Source organism: Argentina silus (assembly GCF_951799395.1).
Source record: "Argentina silus genome assembly, chromosome: 8".
Taxonomy (NCBI): domain Eukaryota; kingdom Metazoa; phylum Chordata; class Actinopteri; order Argentiniformes; family Argentinidae; genus Argentina; species Argentina silus.
In genome coordinates this window covers 4,054,693-4,073,897 of record NC_139662.1, presented here as the reverse complement: position 1 = coordinate 4,073,897, position 19,205 = coordinate 4,054,693, and the positions used below count along the sequence as shown (strand labels likewise).

At 44.4% G+C, this 19,205-nt stretch overlaps 2 protein-coding genes across 2 annotated transcripts; both read left to right on the top strand.

The window, feature by feature from the left end:
* Positions 1 to 1,447: 1,447 nt before the first annotated feature.
* LOC310807939 (pepsin A-like) lies at positions 1,448 to 4,241 on the top strand (the record flags this gene model as incomplete). Its single annotated transcript, XM_083674604.1, has 9 exons — positions 1,448 to 1,506; positions 1,591 to 1,732; positions 1,995 to 2,115; positions 2,389 to 2,507; positions 2,664 to 2,860; positions 3,070 to 3,186; positions 3,375 to 3,519; positions 3,607 to 3,705; positions 4,104 to 4,241. The coding sequence occupies 9 exons, from the start codon at positions 1,448 to 1,450 to the stop codon at positions 4,239 to 4,241; spliced, it is 1,137 nt and encodes a 378-aa protein (XP_083530730.1).
* A 6,495-nt stretch (positions 4,242 to 10,736) lies between these two features.
* LOC310808136 (pepsin A-like) lies at positions 10,737 to 13,530 on the top strand (the record flags this gene model as incomplete). The annotated part of the gene is made up of 9 exons (XM_083674849.1): positions 10,737 to 10,795; positions 10,880 to 11,021; positions 11,284 to 11,404; positions 11,678 to 11,796; positions 11,953 to 12,149; positions 12,359 to 12,475; positions 12,664 to 12,808; positions 12,896 to 12,994; positions 13,393 to 13,530. 9 exons carry the CDS (start codon positions 10,737 to 10,739, stop codon positions 13,528 to 13,530), a joined length of 1,137 nt encoding a protein of 378 aa, XP_083530975.1.
* Between the last annotated feature and the right edge of the window lie 5,675 nt (positions 13,531 to 19,205).

Below are 19,205 nucleotides of genomic sequence, written 5' to 3'. Positions count from 1 at the left end.
TGTCAACAAGGCTCTTGTTCTCTCAAGACATTTAATATGAACTTATCTTTGAGAAAGCTAGCAAGTTTAGCCAAATACATACTGTACCCAAAAGGTACTTTACATTAGTTTTATTTCTACATTTCATATCACTTATCTTTTGATAATACATATCTTTGAAACATATATATATACACCGAGCACTTTATTTGGAACACTAATACTGGGTAGTGCCTCCCTTTGCTCTCAAAACAGCCTACATTTTTCATGGCATTGATTCCACAAGATGTTGGAAACATTCCTTTGAGATTCTGGTCCATAATGATGGCCATGGATTACGCAATTCCTGCAGATATTTCAGGTGTACTTTCAAGCTGTGAGTCTCCTGTTCTACCACACCCCAAAAGTGTTCAATTGGATTCAGATCCGGTGACTGGGAAGGCCACTGAAGAACACTGAACTCATTGCCATGTTCATGAAACAAGTTTGAGATGACTTTTGCTTTGTGACATGGTGCATTATCATGCTGGAAGTAGCCATTAGAAGATGGGTAAATTGTAGCCATGAAGGGATGCACATGGTCAGCAACAATACTCAAATAGGCTGTAGCATTCAAGCAATGATTGATTTGGATTAACGGGCCCAAAGTGTGCCAAGAAAACATTTCCCACACCATTACACCACTTTCACCATAAGAAAGTGTACAGGAGTTCCTAATAAAGTGCCCAATGAGTGTATATATTTTTATCTGTTGGATTTTGTTATTAAATATCTCTAATGAGCTTGTCTTTCCTTCTGGAAAGTGTTGATAAGATTAGAAAAGCACAGAGCATGCCTGAGCCTAATGAGTGATAGCAGATGTGAATGTCAACATATTAAAAGGTTTTTTTTTTATCTCATTTCAGAAGTTGATACTTCTATATTAAGCTACTTTTCACTTTTATTCTTTTCACTTTTACTTTTCACTTTTATTTTCATCATTAGCTTGATTCTGTGTCACATATTCAATCAATGTTCTATTCATTTTATGATACTAATGATAATCATAGAATAACAATAATAATATGAATATACTGTAGGGGACACACTACATAGTAAAACTAGTCTAGTGTAGATTCTTCTTACACAGACATTTCTGTTTATATCTTTTCGATTTACATATTTAGAAAGGTTCTTTTGTGACAATGAGAAAAAAGTGTAATGTTGATAAAGTGTATTCAGCTATAAACTCTTACTTATGATTTTATAATGGCAATAATCTTTTGTCAATGCATTAACATTGCTCAAACGGATATTTACTCTTGAGTTTTATATTTCTTGTCATATCACAAATTTCTTATCAGAAGTTATAATATGGTGTGATAAAGGAGGGCATACGTGGTCAGGGGACAAAGTCTATACTGTATATAAGGACCTGGGTCTGCTAGTCCAGCCTCACTTTCAGTCCAAGAACAGAACCCGAGCAACCATGATGAAGTGGGCTATTGTCCTTTGTGCCCTGATGGGCCTCTCCGAGTGCGTTCACAGGTGAGTTCCAGCCTTCCTCTTCCTCTTCCTCTCTAGCACTGCCAATGAAATACCCTGTTGGTCTGATTCTCTTGTGTGTTTCAGGATCTCTCTGATCAAGGGCAAGACTGCCAGGGAGAATCTGCAGGAGAAGGGCCTGTGGGACGAGTACAGGAAGAAGTACCCCTACAACCCCATGGCCAAGTTCTACCAGTCAGGCGATGAGGCCATGACCAATGATGCTGATGTGAGTCCTCAAACAAGGGCTGAGTGCTCAACCAGGATTCTGAATCTCCAGAATCTCATTATCCAACATTTAACAACTGTATTTTCTAACTTACATTGTTTAGGCTTATGAAACAGTATACATGTTTTGCTTGAATTCAATTGACTGAACATGGAACATGAGCATAGAGCGTTGAAAAGGGTTCATCCTTCTTTGTGTGTGGAAAGTTGACTGTTCCTATAGTCTTCTGAAGTGATGTCTTTGCTCTTGTATCTCCCTCCAGTTGTCTTACTATGGTGTGATCTCCATTGGCACTCCCCCCCAGTCCTTCAAAGTTATCTTTGACACTGGCTCTTCCAACCTATGGGTGCCCTCTGTCTACTGCAGCACCAGCCAGGCTTGCCGTGAGTAGGGTTGTCTGATGGGAGCACCCTGAGGTGTACAGTGTACTAGGACCGAGTTGGTCCTCCTGAACATTATCAAAAACAGTACAATATAATGAATGTACATTTACAGCTAAACATCCAATACATCATTTTATTCCCCTACAGTGCACACTGGTGATATGCTAATTTTTTAAGTAGGGGTAGGCCTACTAACATTCACATCATACAGTTAAAAAGAGCATATCTACTGTGAATGAAAATGTTTGAATGAAATGTTTTTATGTTTCGTAGAGAACCATCAGAAATTCAACCCCGGGCAATCCAGCACCTTCAAATGGGCCAACAAGGCTTTGTCTATTCAGTATGGAACTGGCAGCATGACTGGACAACTGGCCTATGATACTGTTGAGGTACTTTAATCCAACCAAAGCATTGCATTTAGCAGCATTGTGACACATTGTATTATCAATAAGCTCATTGGTAACTAAGTTGTATTGTGGTTGAGAAAAGCACAATTTAAATAAAACTGATTGACTGACTGATCTCTGGCTTCCATGTGGGTACAGGTGGGCGGGATCTCAGTGAACCAGCAGATCTTTGGCGTTAGTCAGACGGAGGCTCCCTTCATGGCCAGCATGGTGGCTGATGGGATCCTGGGTCTGGCCTTCCCTTCCATATCCTCTTCCCAGGCCACACCCGTCTTTGACAACATGATCAGCCAACGCCTGGTCTCTCAGAGCCTCTTCTCTGTCTACCTGAGCGGGTAGCTACACTAACACGGATGGGTGTGGGGGTGGGGGAGACTGACATAACTCTAAGAAGAGATATTATATATAAGTCAAAAAAGAGAGGGCCTCACGTTGTACCTGTGTAGTAGTAACTGTATAACACATGGTATTTGTGTTGTGGTTCTTTGCTTTAGATGTTACCTGTACTGGTAAGTGAACGGCTTTGATCTCCTCCCTTTCTTAGAAACAGTGCCGAGGGCAGTGTGGTGAGTTTCGGTGAAATTGAGAGCAATTACTTCTCTGGACAGCTCACCTGGATCCCTCTCTCCTCCGAAAGCTACTGGCAGATCAAAATGGACAGGTACTCGACACACGATTACATTATACATTACATGTCCATATGTCTTTGAGCCAACATCCATAGTTTCATTATACACACATTGCAGTATACAAAAAGTTAACTTAAGTCATAACTAATTTTTGGAATTGTGTTTGGCATATTACCAAATCCTGCAGTGCATTCACTCATCTATTATTTTGTCATTACAGTGTTACCATAAATGGCAACACAGTGGCTTGCTCCGGCGGCTGCCAGGCCATTATTGACACTGGCACCTCCCTTATCGTCGGCCCAACGTCTGACATCAAGAACATGAACGCCTGGGTGGGAGCCTCTACCAACCAATATGGAGAGGTGAGTTAAACAATGTGTTTAATTGTCTATCACCAACTCTGGTTTATCCACAATAATGTCTAACATAATGTCATATTCCTCACACAGGCCACTGTCAACTGTCAAAACATCCAGAGCATGCCTGAAGTGACCTTTACCATCAACAATCATGCTTTCACTATCCCTGCATCTGCCTACATCTCCCAGGTCAGTCCAATTGTTTGGCATACATACAGTGCTGCTTGAAATTATTTACCCACCTGATTCTACTTGCCTACTTGATGGAACCAATGCAACTTGGGGTTCACGCATTTTTGGGTTTAGTTTTTCTACTACACGCATGATTTCCTCTAAACCAACATATGGAATTGGTAAATATAAACCTGTTATGTCAGATAAAAAAGACTGGTTCTGAATAAATAAAGATTTCATGATAAAAACTAAAAAAATCTATAATTGCACAAGGGGTTTACATACTTTCAAGCAGCACTGTAAGTTACAGTATATACAGCCCAACCAGCCAATGCCAAAAGCAACATTTAATTTAAATATCTTGGAGTAAAAGTGGAATTCCATCAGTAAAATCCTCCGCTCTGTCTTTCTAGACCAGCTATGGCTGCAACACTGGCTTCGGCAACGGTGGCGGTGACCAGCTGTGGATCTTGGGAGATGTCTTCATCAGGAAGTTCTACTCCGTCTTTGACAGACAGAACAACATGGTGGGTCTGGCCCAGGCAGTGTAAGCAGAACCAGACCTCCACAGATCGCAAACAGCCCTAACATCATGTCTTCTAGTAGAGACTAGTATGTTTTATTTGAGGCTGTCAAACCAATGTTGATTTAAATGAGATGAAGATGGAGAAATTATGGAGAAGATCAAAGATGGAGAGATGTGCATAACTGCCTATGAATAAAATATATTTGAACATTGCAAAAAGTATTTTTGTCTGTATATTTGATTGTTTTGGGTGTATGGGTCCTCTATGAATCTGAGAGCTCATGTAGTGTGGTCACAGTACAGTAAAGTGACCATCTTTGCTTGCTGCCTTTAAGGGCAGAGGCAATAGAAACCACTTGTATTCTTTAATGGTCTTTTCTAACAGACCAGTTCTTTTTTATCTGAACAGGCACCAACATTAGGATGTATCTCTTGACTTTTCAAGCTCTTTCTCTGAGGTAGAACCGTCTTCTTGTGGAACCTTTCTGTAATGTAAGAAAAGGCTAAGAATAGATTATTGAGCGAGACTCTAAATGGTGGGGGCCAGGGCCAGGTACTCTCAGTGAGGTTTTAATCCAGGGGAAGCTGATAAGGACATGTGGATAGAGTGTAAGATAACCCGATGGACAAGTTCCCTCTCTGGTGCTATCACAGCCTGTGAATAGGGCAGGCTGGTTGAAAGTGAGACTGAAATCCAGGAGGAAATCATTATAAAGTCTAAACAAAACAGATTTTCATCAATATGATCAAAATAACATGAAAACTGTAAATGGACTTATGAAATTGCTTTATTTCATTGTTCTACTTGAATCAACATACAGTCTAATTCACTGGCTGATAGCCAGTGTGGAGTAGATTAGATTAGATTAGATTCAACTTTATTGTCATTGTGCAGAGTACAAGTACAGAGACAACGAAATGCAGTTAGCGTCTAACCAGAAGTGCAAAATAGCAGAAAGTGCAATGAACAGTATTTACAGGTAGTGCAATATATGATCAGTAGTAGTGCAGTATAATATAGCAGTGCAGTATAGCAGTATATGAGTAACAGTAGCATTATAGCAGAATAAATAGTTACAGTATGAACAGTGTAGCAGCATATGAGCTGTATGGGTAATGCAGTCTAGCAGTATATATGTATTAACAGTAGCATGAGGTAGATAGCAAAATAAATATAAATATGGAATGCCGTATAAACAGTATAAACAGGTATGTACAGTATGTGCAGTAGTATTAAAGAAAATATAAGGATATGTGCATTATGTGCATTATGAACAGTATGAACAGTATGGACAGGTATGTACAGAAGAGCAGTGGTATTGAGTAAGAGCAGGGGAGGGGAGTAATAGTGCAATAGTGCAATTGTCCGGGTGGGGGGGGGGGGGGGGGGGGGTGGGTTGCAGGGGTAGTAGGTTGTCAGGTCGGTGCAGTGTTCAAGTTCAGTAGGGTGACAGCCGCAGGGAAGAAGCTGCCTCTGAACCTACTGGTTCGGGTGCGGAGAGACCTGTAGCGCCTCCCGGAGGGGAGTGGGGTGAAAAGTCTATGGTTGGGGTGAGAAATGTCCTTGACGATGCTGCGTGCCTTACGCAAGCATCGTTTGCCCTGGACAGCCTCGATGGAGGGGAGTGAGGAACCGGTGATGCGTTGGGCAGTTTTCACCACCCTCTGCAGTGCTTTCCGGTCCGATGCCGAGCAGTTGCCATACCATACTGTGACACAGTTGGTAAGGATACTCTCGATGGTGCAGCGGTAGAAATTCACCAGGATCTGAGGAGACAGATGGACCTTCTTTAGTCTCCTCAGGAAGAAGAGACGCTGGTGAGCCTTCTTTATCAGGGTGGAGGTGTTGAGGGTCCAGGAGAGGTCCTCAGAGATGTGGACACCCAGAAACTTGAAGCTGGTGACTCGCTCCACCTCAGTCTCGTTGATGAGGATGGGGGTGTGTGCGCCAGCTTTAGACTTCCTGAAGTCCACAATGAGTTCTTTGGTCTTCTTGGTGTTGAGAGCCAGGTTATTGTCGTTGCACCACACTGTTAGGTGCTGGACCTCCTCCCTGTAGGCCGACTCATCGTTGTTGCTGATGAGACCGATCACCGTTGTGTCGTCTGCAAACTTAACAATGGTGTTTGAGCCATGTACAGGTGTGCAGTCGTGGGTGAAGAGGGAGTAAAGGAGGGGGCTCAGCACACAGCCTTGTGGAACGCCGGTGTTCAGGGTGAGGGTTGAGGAGGTGTGGTTGTGAAGCCTAACAGACTGCGGCCTGTTGGTCAGGAAGTCTAGAATCCAGTTGCAGAGGGAGGGGTTGATGCCCAGTTGCCTGAGTTTGGAGATCAGTTTGGAGGGGATGATGGTGTTGAATGCTGAGCTGAAGTCAATAAACAGCATTCTCACATAAGAGTTAGTCTTGTCGAGGTGGGACAGGGCGGAGTGAAGTGCCGTTGAAATGGCATCCTCTGTACTCCTGTTCTGCCGGTAGGCGAATTGAAAGGGGTCCAGTGTGGGTGGTAGGCAGGTCTTGAGTTGAGCTAAGACCAGCCTCTCGAAGCACTTCATGATGATGGGCGTGAGTGCCACTGGTCGGAAGTCATTTAAGCTCGTTGCAGTGGAGTGTTTTGGCACCGGCACGATGGAGGTGGTTTTGAAGCACGCGGGGACAGCTGCTTGGGCTAGGGACAGGTTGAATATGTCAGTCCAAACCTTAGTCAGCTGCACAGCGCAGGCCCTGAGGACGCGTCCGGGAATCCCATCAGGACCAGCAGCCTTGCGTGCGTTAGTCCTGCTCAGTGCCGCACACACGTCGGTGGGAGATAGAGTGAGGGGCTGGTGATCCGCAGGGAGCACAGCCTTGATGGCCACCTCCTTGTTGTCCCTGTCAAAGCGGCCGTAGAAGTGGTTCAGCTCATCAGGGAGGGAGGCGTCAACGGAGAGGGGTGAGGTGTTAGTTGGTTTGTAGTCTGTGATGGCCTGGATGCCCTGCCACATGCGTCGGGGGTCAGAGTTGTTTCTGAAGTGATCTTCTATCCTCAGCTTGTGGTTGTGCTTGGCCTTTTTGATGCCCCTCTGCAGATTAGCCCTATATGAGCTATAGGCCCGAGCATCCCCTGATCTGAAGGCAATGTCGCGTGCCTTCAGCAGGAGTCGGACCTCACTGTTCATCCATGGCTTCTGATTAGGGAAAGTGGTGATCCGCTTGAGTGTGGTGACACTGCTGATGTTGGAATTGATGTAGTCCAAAACAGATGAGGCATATGAATCAATGTCCGTGTGGGAGTCATGGGTGGCCTGAGTGGCAAACACACCCCAGTCAGTGTTTCCAAAATGCTGCTGGAGCGCTGAGTCAGCTCCCTCTGGCCAGACCTTCACTGTCCTCACTGTAGGTTTCACTCGTTTGATGAGTGCTGAGTACTTGGGCAGTAGGAACAATGAGAGGTGGTCTGATTGACCTAGGTGGGGGAGGGGAACGGCTTTGTACGCATCAGCCATGCTGGTGTATACTTGGTCCAATGTCCTGTCTCCTCTGGTGGGGCATGAGACATTTCGGTGGAATTTGGGCAGTACAGTCTTTAAGTTGGAGTGATTGAAGTCACCCGCGACAATGAAGGCTGCCTCGGGATGCAGTCTGTTGTTTGCTAATGGCAGCATGCAGTTCTTTCATAGCAATCTTAGCATTAGCATCCGGGGGGATATAGGCTGCCGTGATAACAGTAGACGTGAACTCTCTGGGCAGATAGAAAGGTCTACACTTAACCATGAGAAACTCCAGGTTAGCTGAGCAGTGACTCTCGGTGATGGTAGTGTCCGTGCACCACGTCTTGTTCACATAAATGCACAAACCTCCACCTCTGGTCTTACCGGAGTCGCCTGCTGTTCTGTCTGCTCGGAGAACGCAGCGCCCTGCTAGCTCGATAGCGTTGTCGGGTACCTCGCTGTTGAGCCAGGTTTCAGTGAAAACCATGATGTTACATTCCTTAATCCATTTGTGGGTGGTGATCCGCAGCCGCAGTTCATCCATCTTGTTTGCCAGGGAACGAACATTTGCAAGGAAAAGGCTAGGTAGTGAGAGTTGGTGTGGAGTTAGCTTTAGCCTAGCTCTCAGCCCACCTCGGCTCCCTCGCCTGTGTTTTCGTTTCCGAGCCGGTCTGGGGCCTCTTCCGGTCGGTGTAGCGGAGTTAGCTGGACCCGCTGTTTTGCTAATCTCGGGTATATCGTCGATAAAGATGACTGGAGTGCCGGAACCGATGTCCAGAAGTTCTTGTCGGCTGTACGATGTGTACGCTAAACTGTTTTTAGCGAGAATACTTAAGATAAACAAGCAAGTACTCCACAGTCTCAGCATGCTCTGTGGTCCAGTGTGTGTCAGGGCCTCTGGCTATGGGGCTGTGCATCCTAAGGTTAGCATACAGCTGCATGGGCTTCTCATGTGGCTTGAAGTCCACTGTGGTGTAGACAACACTGTTCATTTCCTGAGGGGTGCACTGCAAAAGACATATCAAGAGACATCCTAATAAAGTTATGCTCAAGCACAAAAGCATGATTCTCTCAATGGCCTTTGGCCTTCAACAAAACATTTGACACTGGGTCACTGAGGCAAAGTCCAAGTTTAGCACTTACAGAGAGGACATGGTCTGGTGAGTCACATAGAATTGCTCCACATTTGTCTTTGAGGAAAACAAAAATCACATCAGTTTAGCTAAGAAATGCTAGTGCAACAATTAAAAAATCCAAAGGTCTACACTTCAATTAATTTATAATAAAAAAACATGCATGGTTGTACAACTTTGACTGCTTACTTTTTGCCTTGACTTTACATAGAACCACAACAATGATTACTGAGCAGAGAACACTAATACTGGGTAGTGCCTCCCTTTGCTCTCAAAACAGCCTACATTTTTCATGGTATTGATTCCACAAGATGTTGGAAACATTCCTTTGAGATTCTGGTCCATGATGATGGCCATGGATTACGCAATTCCTGCAGATTTTTCAGGTGTACTTTCAAGCTGTGAGTCTCCCGTTCTACCACACCCCAAAAGTGTTCAATTGGATTCAGATCCGGTGACTGGGAAGGCCACTGAAGAACACTGAACTCATTGTCATGTTCATGAAACAAGTTTGAGATGACTTTTGCTTTGTGACATGGTGCATTATCATGCTGGAAGTAGCCATTAGAAGATGGGTAAATTGTAGCCATGAAGGGATGCACATGGTCAGCAATAATACTCAAATAGGCTGTAGCATTCAAGCAATGATTGATTTGGATTAACGGGCCCAAAGTGTGCCAAGAAAACATTTCCCACACCATTACACCACCTCCACCATGAGAAAGTGTACAGGAGTTGTAGTGACTAAAACATTTCCTATTGTATATCACTCAGGGTCTGGCTAGGTAGGCTGTAGTAGACGCTTGAACAAACGGAGACGAGAGTTACGTTGAAATAAAATGATCTTCGGTTTATTGTTCCATTTTCCACAAAAATGATATTCAAAATGCAGGCTATCAAAATTATAAAGCAATCTGGTAAGCTAAAATATGCTACCATTTGCGAACAAACAAACAGGCTGTCAAGGTCAAGATCAAGGTCTAAAGACTGTGTGCTTTCCTAGCCAAAAACCCCTACTGGTAGCCTTGGCACTTCCTATATAATAACGGACTTCTCCACCTGCAGGGGGAGCCACTAAACAGAAATCACTGTCACACATATCACAACATAGAAAATAAGCACTTTATGTCCCAAAAGAAAAATATAGAAATTGGCTCCTACAGGAGTTCCTAATAAAGTGTTAAGTGAGTGTATATATTTTTATCTGTTGGATTTTGTTAATGACTCAATGAGCTTGTCTTTCCTTCTGGAAAGTGTTGATAAGATTAGAAAAGCACAGAGCATGCCTGTGCCTAATGAGTGATAGCAGATGTGAATGTCAGCATATTAATAGTTTTTTTTTTAATCTCATTTCAGAAGTTGATACTTCTATATTAAGCTACTTTTCACTTTTATTCTTTTCACTTTTACTTTTCACTTTTATTTTCATCATTAGCTTGATTCTGTGTCACATATTCAATCAATGTTCTATTCATTTTATGATACTAATGATAATCATAGAATAACAATAATAATATGAATATACTGTAGGGGACACACTACATAGTAAAACTAGTCTAGTGTAGATTCTTCTTACACAGACATTTCTGTTTATATCTTTTCGATTTACATATTTAGAAAGGTTCTTTTGTGACAATGAGAAAAAAGTGTAATGTTGATAAAGTGTATTCAGCTATAAACTCTTACTTATGATTTTATAATGGCAATAATCTTTTGTCAATACATTAACATTGCTCAAACGGATATTTACTCTTGAGTTTTATATTTCTTGTCATATCACATATTTCTTATCAGAAGTTATAATATGGTGTGATAAAGGAGGGCATACGTGGTCAGGGGACACAGTCTGTACTGTATATAAGGACCTGGGTCTGCTAGTCCAGCCTCACTTTCAGTCCAAGAACAGAACCCGAGCAACCATGATGAAGTGGGCTATTGTCCTTTGTGCCCTGATGGGCCTCTCCGAGTGCGTTCACAGGTGAGTTCCAGCCTTCCTCTTCCTCTTCCTCTTTAGCACTGCCAATGAAATACCCTGTTGGTCTGATTCTCTTGTGTGTTTCAGGATCTCTCTGATCAAGGGCAAGACTGCCAGGGAGAATCTGCAGGAGAAGGGCCTGTGGGACGAGTACAGGAAGATGTACCCCTACAACCCCATGGCCAAGTTCTACCAGTCAGGCGATGAGGCCATGACCAATGATGCTGATGTGAGTCCTCAAACAAGGGCTGAGTGCTCAACCAGGATTCTGAATCTCCAGAATCTCATTATCCAACATTTAACAACTGTATTTTCTAACTTACATTGTTTAGGCTTATGAAACAGTATACATGTTTTGCTTGAATTCAATTGACTGAACATGGAACATGAGCATAGAGCGTTGAAAAGGGTTCATCCTTCTTTGTGTGTGGAAAGTTGACTGTTCCTATAGTCTTCTGAAGTGATGTCTTTGCTCTTGTATCTCCCTCCAGTTGTCTTACTATGGTGTGATCTCCATTGGCACTCCCCCCCAGTCCTTCAAAGTTATCTTTGACACTGGCTCTTCCAACCTGTGGGTGCCCTCTGTCTACTGCAGCACCAGCCAGGCTTGCCGTGAGTAGGGTTGTCTGATGGGAGCACCCTGAGGTGTACAGTGTACTAGGACCGAGTTGGTCCTCCTGAACATTATCAAAAACAGTACAATATAATGAATGTACATTTACAGCTAAACATCCAATACATCATTTTATTCCCCTACAGTGCACACTGGTGATATGCTAATTTTTTAAGTAGGGGTAGGCCTACTAACATTCACATCATACAGTTAAAAAGAGCATATCTACTGTGAATGAAAATGTTTGAATGAAATGTTTTTATGTTTCGTAGAGAACCATCAGAAATTCAACCCCGGGCAATCCAGCACCTTCAAATGGGCCAACAAGGCTTTGTCTATTCAGTATGGAACTGGCAGCATGACTGGACAACTGGCCTATGATACTGTTGAGGTACTTTAATCCAACCAAAGCATTGCATTTAGCAGCATTGTGACACATTGTATTATCAATAAGCTCATTGGTAACTAAGTTGTATTGTGGTTGAGAAAAGCACAATTTAAATAAAACTGATTGACTGACTGATCTCTGGCTTCCATGTGGGTACAGGTGGGCGGGATCTCAGTGAACCAGCAGATCTTTGGCGTTAGTCAGACGGAGGCTCCCTTCATGGCCAGCATGGTGGCTGATGGGATCCTGGGTCTGGCCTTCCCTTCCATATCCTCTTCCCAGGCCACACCCGTCTTTGACAACATGATCAGCCAACGCCTGGTCTCTCAGAGCCTCTTCTCTGTCTACCTGAGCGGGTAGCTACACTAACACGGATGGGTGTGGGGGTGGGGGAGACTGACATAACTCTAAGAAGAGATATTATATATAAGTCAAAAAAGAGAGGGCCTCACGTTGTACCTGTGTAGTAGTAACTGTATAACACATGGTATTTGTGTTGTGGTTCTTTGCTTTAGATGTTACCTGTACTGGTAAGTGAACGGCTTTGATCTCCTCCCTTTCTTAGAAACAGTACCGAGGGCAGTGTGGTGAGTTTCGGTGAAATTGAGAGCAATTACTTCTCTGGACAGCTCACCTGGATCCCTCTCTCCTCCGAAAGCTACTGGCAGATCAAAATGGACAGGTACTCGACACACGATTACATTATACATTACATGTCCATATGTCTTTGAGCCAACATCCATAGTTTCATTATACACACATTGCAGTATACAAAAAGTTAACTTAAGTCATAACTAATTTTTGGAATTGTGTTTGGCATATTACCAAATCCTGCAGTGCATTCACTCATCTATTATTTTGTCATTACAGTGTTACCATAAATGGCAACACAGTGGCTTGCTCCGGCGGCTGCCAGGCCATTATTGACACTGGCACCTCCCTTATCGTCGGCCCAACGTCTGACATCAAGAACATGAACGCCTGGGTGGGAGCCTCTACCAACCAATATGGAGAGGTGAGTTAAACAATGTGTTTAATTGTCTATCACCAACTCTGGTTTATCCACAATAATGTCTAACATAATGTCATATTCCTCACACAGGCCACTGTCAACTGTCAAAACATCCAGAGCATGCCTGAAGTGACCTTTACCATCAACAATCATGCTTTCACTATCCCTGCATCTGCCTACATCTCCCAGGTCAGTCCAATTGTTTGGCATACATACAGTGCTGCTTGAAATTATTTACCCACCTGATTCTACTTGCCTACTTGATGGAACCAATGCAACTTGGGGTTCACGCATTTTTGGGTTTAGTTTTTCTACTACACGCATGATTTCCTCTAAACCAACATATGGAATTGGTAAATATAAACCTGTTATGTCAGATAAAAAAGACTGGTTCTGAATAAATAAAGATTTCATGATAAAAACTAAAAAAATCTATAATTGCACAAGGGGTTTACATACTTTCAAGCAGCACTGTAAGTTACAGTATATACAGCCCAACCAGCCAATGCCAAAAGCAACATTTAATTTAAATATCTTGGAGTAAAAGTGGAATTCCATCAGTAAAATCCTCCGCTCTGTCTTTCTAGACCAGCTATGGCTGCAACACTGGCTTCGGCAACGGTGGCGGTGACCAGCTGTGGATCTTGGGAGATGTCTTCATCAGGAAGTTCTACTCCGTCTTTGACAGACAGAACAACATGGTGGGTCTGGCCCAGGCAGTGTAAGCAGAACCAGACCTCCACAGATCGCAAACAGCCCTAACATCATGTCTTCTAGTAGAGACTAGTATGTTTTATTTGAGGCTGTCAAACCAATGTTGATTTAAATGAGATGAAGATGGAGAAATTATGGAGAAGATCAAAGATGGAGAGATGTGCATAACTGCCTATGAATAAAATATATTTGAACATTGCAAAAAGTATTTTTGTCTGTATATTTGATTGTTTTGGGTGTATGGGTCCTCTATGAATCTGAGAGCTCATGTAGTGTGGTCACAGTACAGTAAAGTGACCATCTTTGCTTGCTGCCTTTAAGGGCAGAGGCAATAGAAACCACTTGTATTCTTTAATGGTCTTTTCTAACAGACCAGTTCTTTTTTATCTGAACAGGCACCAACATTAGGATGTATCTCTTGACTTTTCAAGCTCTTTCTCTGAGGTAGAACCGTCTTCTTGTGGAACCTTTCTGTAATGTAAGAAAAGGCTAAGAATAGATTATTGAGCGAGACTCTAAATGGTGGGGGCCAGGGCCAGGTACTCTCAGTGAGGTTTTAATCCAGGGGAAGCTGATAAGGACATGTGGATAGAGTGTAAGATAACCCGATGGACAAGTTCCCTCTCTGGTGCTATCACAGCCTGTGAATAGGGCAGGCTGGTTGAAAGTGAGACTGAAATCCAGGAGGAAATCATTATAAAGTCTAAACAAAACAGATTTTCATCAATATGATCAAAATAACATGAAAACTGTAAATGGACTTATGAAATTGCTTTATTTCATTGTTCTACTTGAATCAACATACAGTCTAATTCACTGGCTGATAGCCAGTGTGGAGTAGATTAGATTAGATTAGATTCAACTTTATTGTCATTGTGCAGAGTACAAGTACAGAGACAACGAAATGCAGTTAGCGTCTAACCAGAAGTGCAAAATAGCAGAAAGTGCAATGAACAGTATTTACAGGTAGTGCAATATATGATCAGTAGTAGTGCAGTATAATATAGCAGTGCAGTATAGCAGTATATGAGTAACAGTAGCATTATAGCAGAATAAATAGTTACAGTATGAACAGTGTAGCAGCATATGAGCTGTATGGGTAATGCAGTCTAGCAGTATATATGTATTAACAGTAGCATGAGGTAGATAGCAAAATAAATATAAATATGGAATGCCGTATAAACAGTATAAACAGGTATGTACAGTATGTGCAGTAGTATTAAAGAAAATATAAGGATATGTGCATTATGTGCATTATGAACAGTATGAACAGTATGGACAGGTATGTACAGAAGAGCAGTGGTATTGAGTAAGAGCAGGGGAGGGGAGTAATAGTGCAATAGTGCAATTGTCCGGGTGGGGGGGGGGGGGGGGGGGGGGTGGGTTGCAGGGGTAGTAGGTTGTCAGGTCGGTGCAGTGTTCAAGTTCAGTAGGGTGACAGCCGCAGGGAAGAAGCTGCCTCTGAACCTACTGGTTCGGGTGCGGAGAGACCTGTAGCGCCTCCCGGAGGGGAGTGGGGTGAAAAGTCTATGGTTGGGGTGAGAAATGTCCTTGACGATGCTGCGTGCCTTACGCAAGCATCGTTTGCCCTGGACAGCCTCGATGGAGGGGAGTGAGGAACCGGTGATGCGTTGGGCAGTTTTCACCACCCTCTGCAGTGCTTTCCGGTCCGATGCCGAGCAGTTGCCATACCATACTGTGACACAGTTGGTAAGGATACTCTCGATGGTGCAGCGGTAGAAATTCACCAGGATCTGAGGAGACAGATGGACCTTCTTTAGTCTCCTCAGGAAGAAGAGACGCTGGTGAGCCTTCTTTATCAGGGTGGAGGTGTTGAGGGTCCAGGAGAGGTCCTCAGAGATGTGGACACCCAGAAACTTGAAGCTGGTGACTCGCTCCACCTCAGTCTCGTTGATGAGGATGGGGGTGTGTGCGCCAGCTTTAGACTTCCTGAAGTCCACAATGAGTTCTTTGGTCTTCTTGGTGTTGAGAGCCAGGTTATTGTCGTTGCACCACACTGTTAGGTGCTGGACCTCCTCCCTGTAGGCCGACTCATCGTTGTTGCTGATGAGACCGATCACCGTTGTGTCGTCTGCAAACTTAACAATGGTGTTTGAGCCATGTACAGGTGTGCAGTCGTGGGTGAAGAGGGAGTAAAGGAGGGGGCTCAGCACACAGCCTTGTGGAACGCCGGTGTTCAGGGTGAGGGTTGAGGAGGTGTGGTTGTGAAGCCTAACAGACTGCGGCCTGTTGGTCAGGAAGTCTAGAATCCAGTTGCAGAGGGAGGGGTTGATGCCCAGTTGCCTGAGTTTGGAGATCAGTTTGGAGGGGATGATGGTGTTGAATGCTGAGCTGAAGTCAATAAACAGCATTCTCACATAAGAGTTAGTCTTGTCGAGGTGGGACAGGGCGGAGTGAAGTGCCGTTGAAATGGCATCCTCTGTACTCCTGTTCTGCCGGTAGGCGAATTGAAAGGGGTCCAGTGTGGGTGGTAGGCAGGTCTTGAGTTGAGCTAAGACCAGCCTCTCGAAGCACTTCATGATGATGGGCGTGAGTGCCACTGGTCGGAAGTCATTTAAGCTCGTTGCAGTGGAGTGTTTTGGCACCGGCACGATGGAGGTGGTTTTGAAGCACGTGGGGACAGCTGCTTGGGCTAGGGACAGGTTGAATATGTCAGTCCAAACCTTAGTCAGCTGCACAGCGCAGGCCCTGAGGACGCGTCCGGGAATCCCATCAGGACCAGCAGCCTTGCGTGCGTTAGTCCTGCTCAGTGCCGCACACACGTCGGTGGGAGATAGAGTGAGGGGCTGGTGATCCGCAGGGAGCACAGCCTTGATGGCCACCTCCTTGTTGTCCCTGTCAAAGCGGCCGTAGAAGTGGTTCAGCTCATCAGGGAGGGAGGCGTCAACGGAGAGGGGTGAGGTGTTAGTTGGTTTGTAGTCTGTGATGGCCTGGATGCCCTGCCACATGCGTCGGGGGTCAGAGTTGTTTCTGAAGTGATCTTCTATCCTCAGCTTGTGGTTGTGCTTGGCCTTTTTGATGCCCCTCTGCAGATTAGCCCTATATGAGCTATAGGCCCGAGCATCCCCTGATCTGAAGGCAATGTCGCGTGCCTTCAGCAGGAGTCGGACCTCACTGTTCATCCATGGCTTCTGATTAGGGAAAGTGGTGATCCGCTTGAGTGTGGTGACACTGCTGATGTTGGAATTGATGTAGTCCAAAACAGATGAGGCATATGAATCAATGTCCGTGTGGGAGTCATGGGTGGCCTGAGTGGCAAACACACCCCAGTCAGTGTTTCCAAAATGCTGCTGGAGCGCTGAGTCAGCTCCCTCTGGCCAGACCTTCACTGTCCTCACTGTAGGTTTCACTCGTTTGATGAGTGCTGAGTACTTGGGCAGTAGGAACAATGAGAGGTGGTCTGATTGACCTAGGTGGGGGAGGGGAACGGCTTTGTACGCATCAGCCATGCTGGTGTATACTTGGTCCAATGTCCTGTCTCCTCTGGTGGGGCATGAGACATTTCGGTGGAATTTGGGCAGTACAGTCTTTAAGTTGGAGTGATTGAAGTCACCCGCGACAATGAAGGCTGCCTCGGGATGCAGTCTGTTGTTTGCTAATGGCAGCATGCAGTTCTTTCATAGCAATCTTAGCATTAGCATCCGGGGGGATATAGGCTGACGTGATAACAGTAGACGTGAACTCTCTGGGCAGACAGAAAGGTCTACACTTAACCATGAGAAACTCCAGGTTAGCTGAGCAGTGACTCTCGGTGATGGTAGTGTCCGTGCACCACGTCTTGTTCACATAAATGCACAAACCTCCACCTCTGGTCTTACCGGAGTCGCCTGCTGTTCTGTCTGCTCGGAGAACGCAGCGCCCTGCTAGCTCGATAGCGTTGTCGGGTACCTCGCTGTTGAGCCAGGTTTCAGTGAAAACCATGATGTTACATTCCTTAATCCATTTGTGGGTGGTGATCCGCAGCCGCAGTTCATCCATCTTGTTTGCCAGGGAACGAACATTTGCAAGGAAAAGGCTAGGTAGTGAGAGTCGGTGTGGAGTTAGCTTTAGCCTAGCTCTCAGCCCACCTCGGCTCCCTCGCCTGTGTTTTCGTTTCCGAGCCGGTCTGGGGCCTCTTCCGGTCGGTGTAGCGGAGTTAGCTGGACCCGCTGTTTTGCTAATCTCGGGTATATCGTCGATAAAGATGACTGGAGTGCCGGAACCGATGTCCAGAAGTTCTTGTCGGCTGTACGATGTGTACGCTAAACTGTTTTTAGCGAGAATACTTAAGATAAACAAGCAAGTACTCCACAGTCTCAGCATGCTCTGTGGTCCAGTGTGTGTCAGGGCCTCTGGCTATGGGGCTGTGCATCCTAAGGTTAGCATACAGCTGCATGGGCTTCTCATGTGGCTTGAAGTCCACTGTGGTGTAGACAACACTGTTCATTTCCTGAGGGGTGCACTGCAAAAGACATATCAAGAGACATCCTAATAAAGTTATGCTCAAGCACAAAAGCATGATTCTCTCAATGGCCTTTGGCCTTCAACAAAACATTTGACACTGGGTCACTGAGGCAAAGTCCAAGTTTAGCACTTACAGAGAGGACATGGTCTGGTGAGTCACATAGAATTGCTCCACATTTGTCTTTGAGGAAAACAAAAATCACATCAGTTTAGCTAAGAAATGCTAGTGCAACAATTAAAAAATCCAAAGGTCTACACTTCAATTAATTTATAATAAAAAAACATGCATGGTTGTACAACTTTGACTGCTTACTTTTTGCCTTGACTTTACATAGAACCACAACAATGATTACTGAGCAGAGAACACTAATACTGGGTAGTGCCTCCCTTTGCTCTCAAAACAGCCTACATTTTTCATGGTATTGATTCCACAAGATGTTGGAAACATTCCTTTGAGATTCTGGTCCATGATGATGGCCATGGATTACGCAATTCCTGCAGATTTTTCAGGTGTACTTTCAAGCTGTGAGTCTCCCGTTCTACCACACCCCAAAAGTGTTCAATTGGATTCAGATCCGGTGACTGGGAAGGCCACTGAAGAACACTGAACTCATTGTCATGTTCATGAAACAAGTTTGAGATGACTTTTGCTTTGTGACATGGTGCATTATCATGCTGGAAGTAGCCATTAGAAGATGGGTAAATTGTAGCCATGAAGGGATGCACATGGTCAGCAATAATACTCAAATAGGCTGTAGCATTCAAGCAATGATTGATTTGGATTAACGGGCCCAAAGTGTGCCAAGAAAACATTTCCCACACCATTACACCACCTCCACCATGAGAAAGTGTACAGGAGTTGTAGTGACTAAAACATTTCCTATTGTATATCACTCAGGGTCTGGCTAGGTAGGCTGTAGTAGACGCTTGAACAAACGGAGACGAGAGTTACGTTGAAATAAAATGATCTTCGGTTTATTGTTCCATTTTCCACAAAAATGATATTCAAAATGCAGGCTATCAAAATTATAAAGCAATCTGGTAAGCTAAAATATGCTACCATTTGCGAACAAACAAACAGGCTGTCAAGGTCAAGATCAAGGTCTAAAGACTGTGTGCTTTCCTAGCCAAAAACCCCTACTGGTAGCCTTGGCACTTCCTATATAATAACGGACTTCTCCACCTGCAGGGGGAGCCACTAAACAGAAATCACCGTCACACA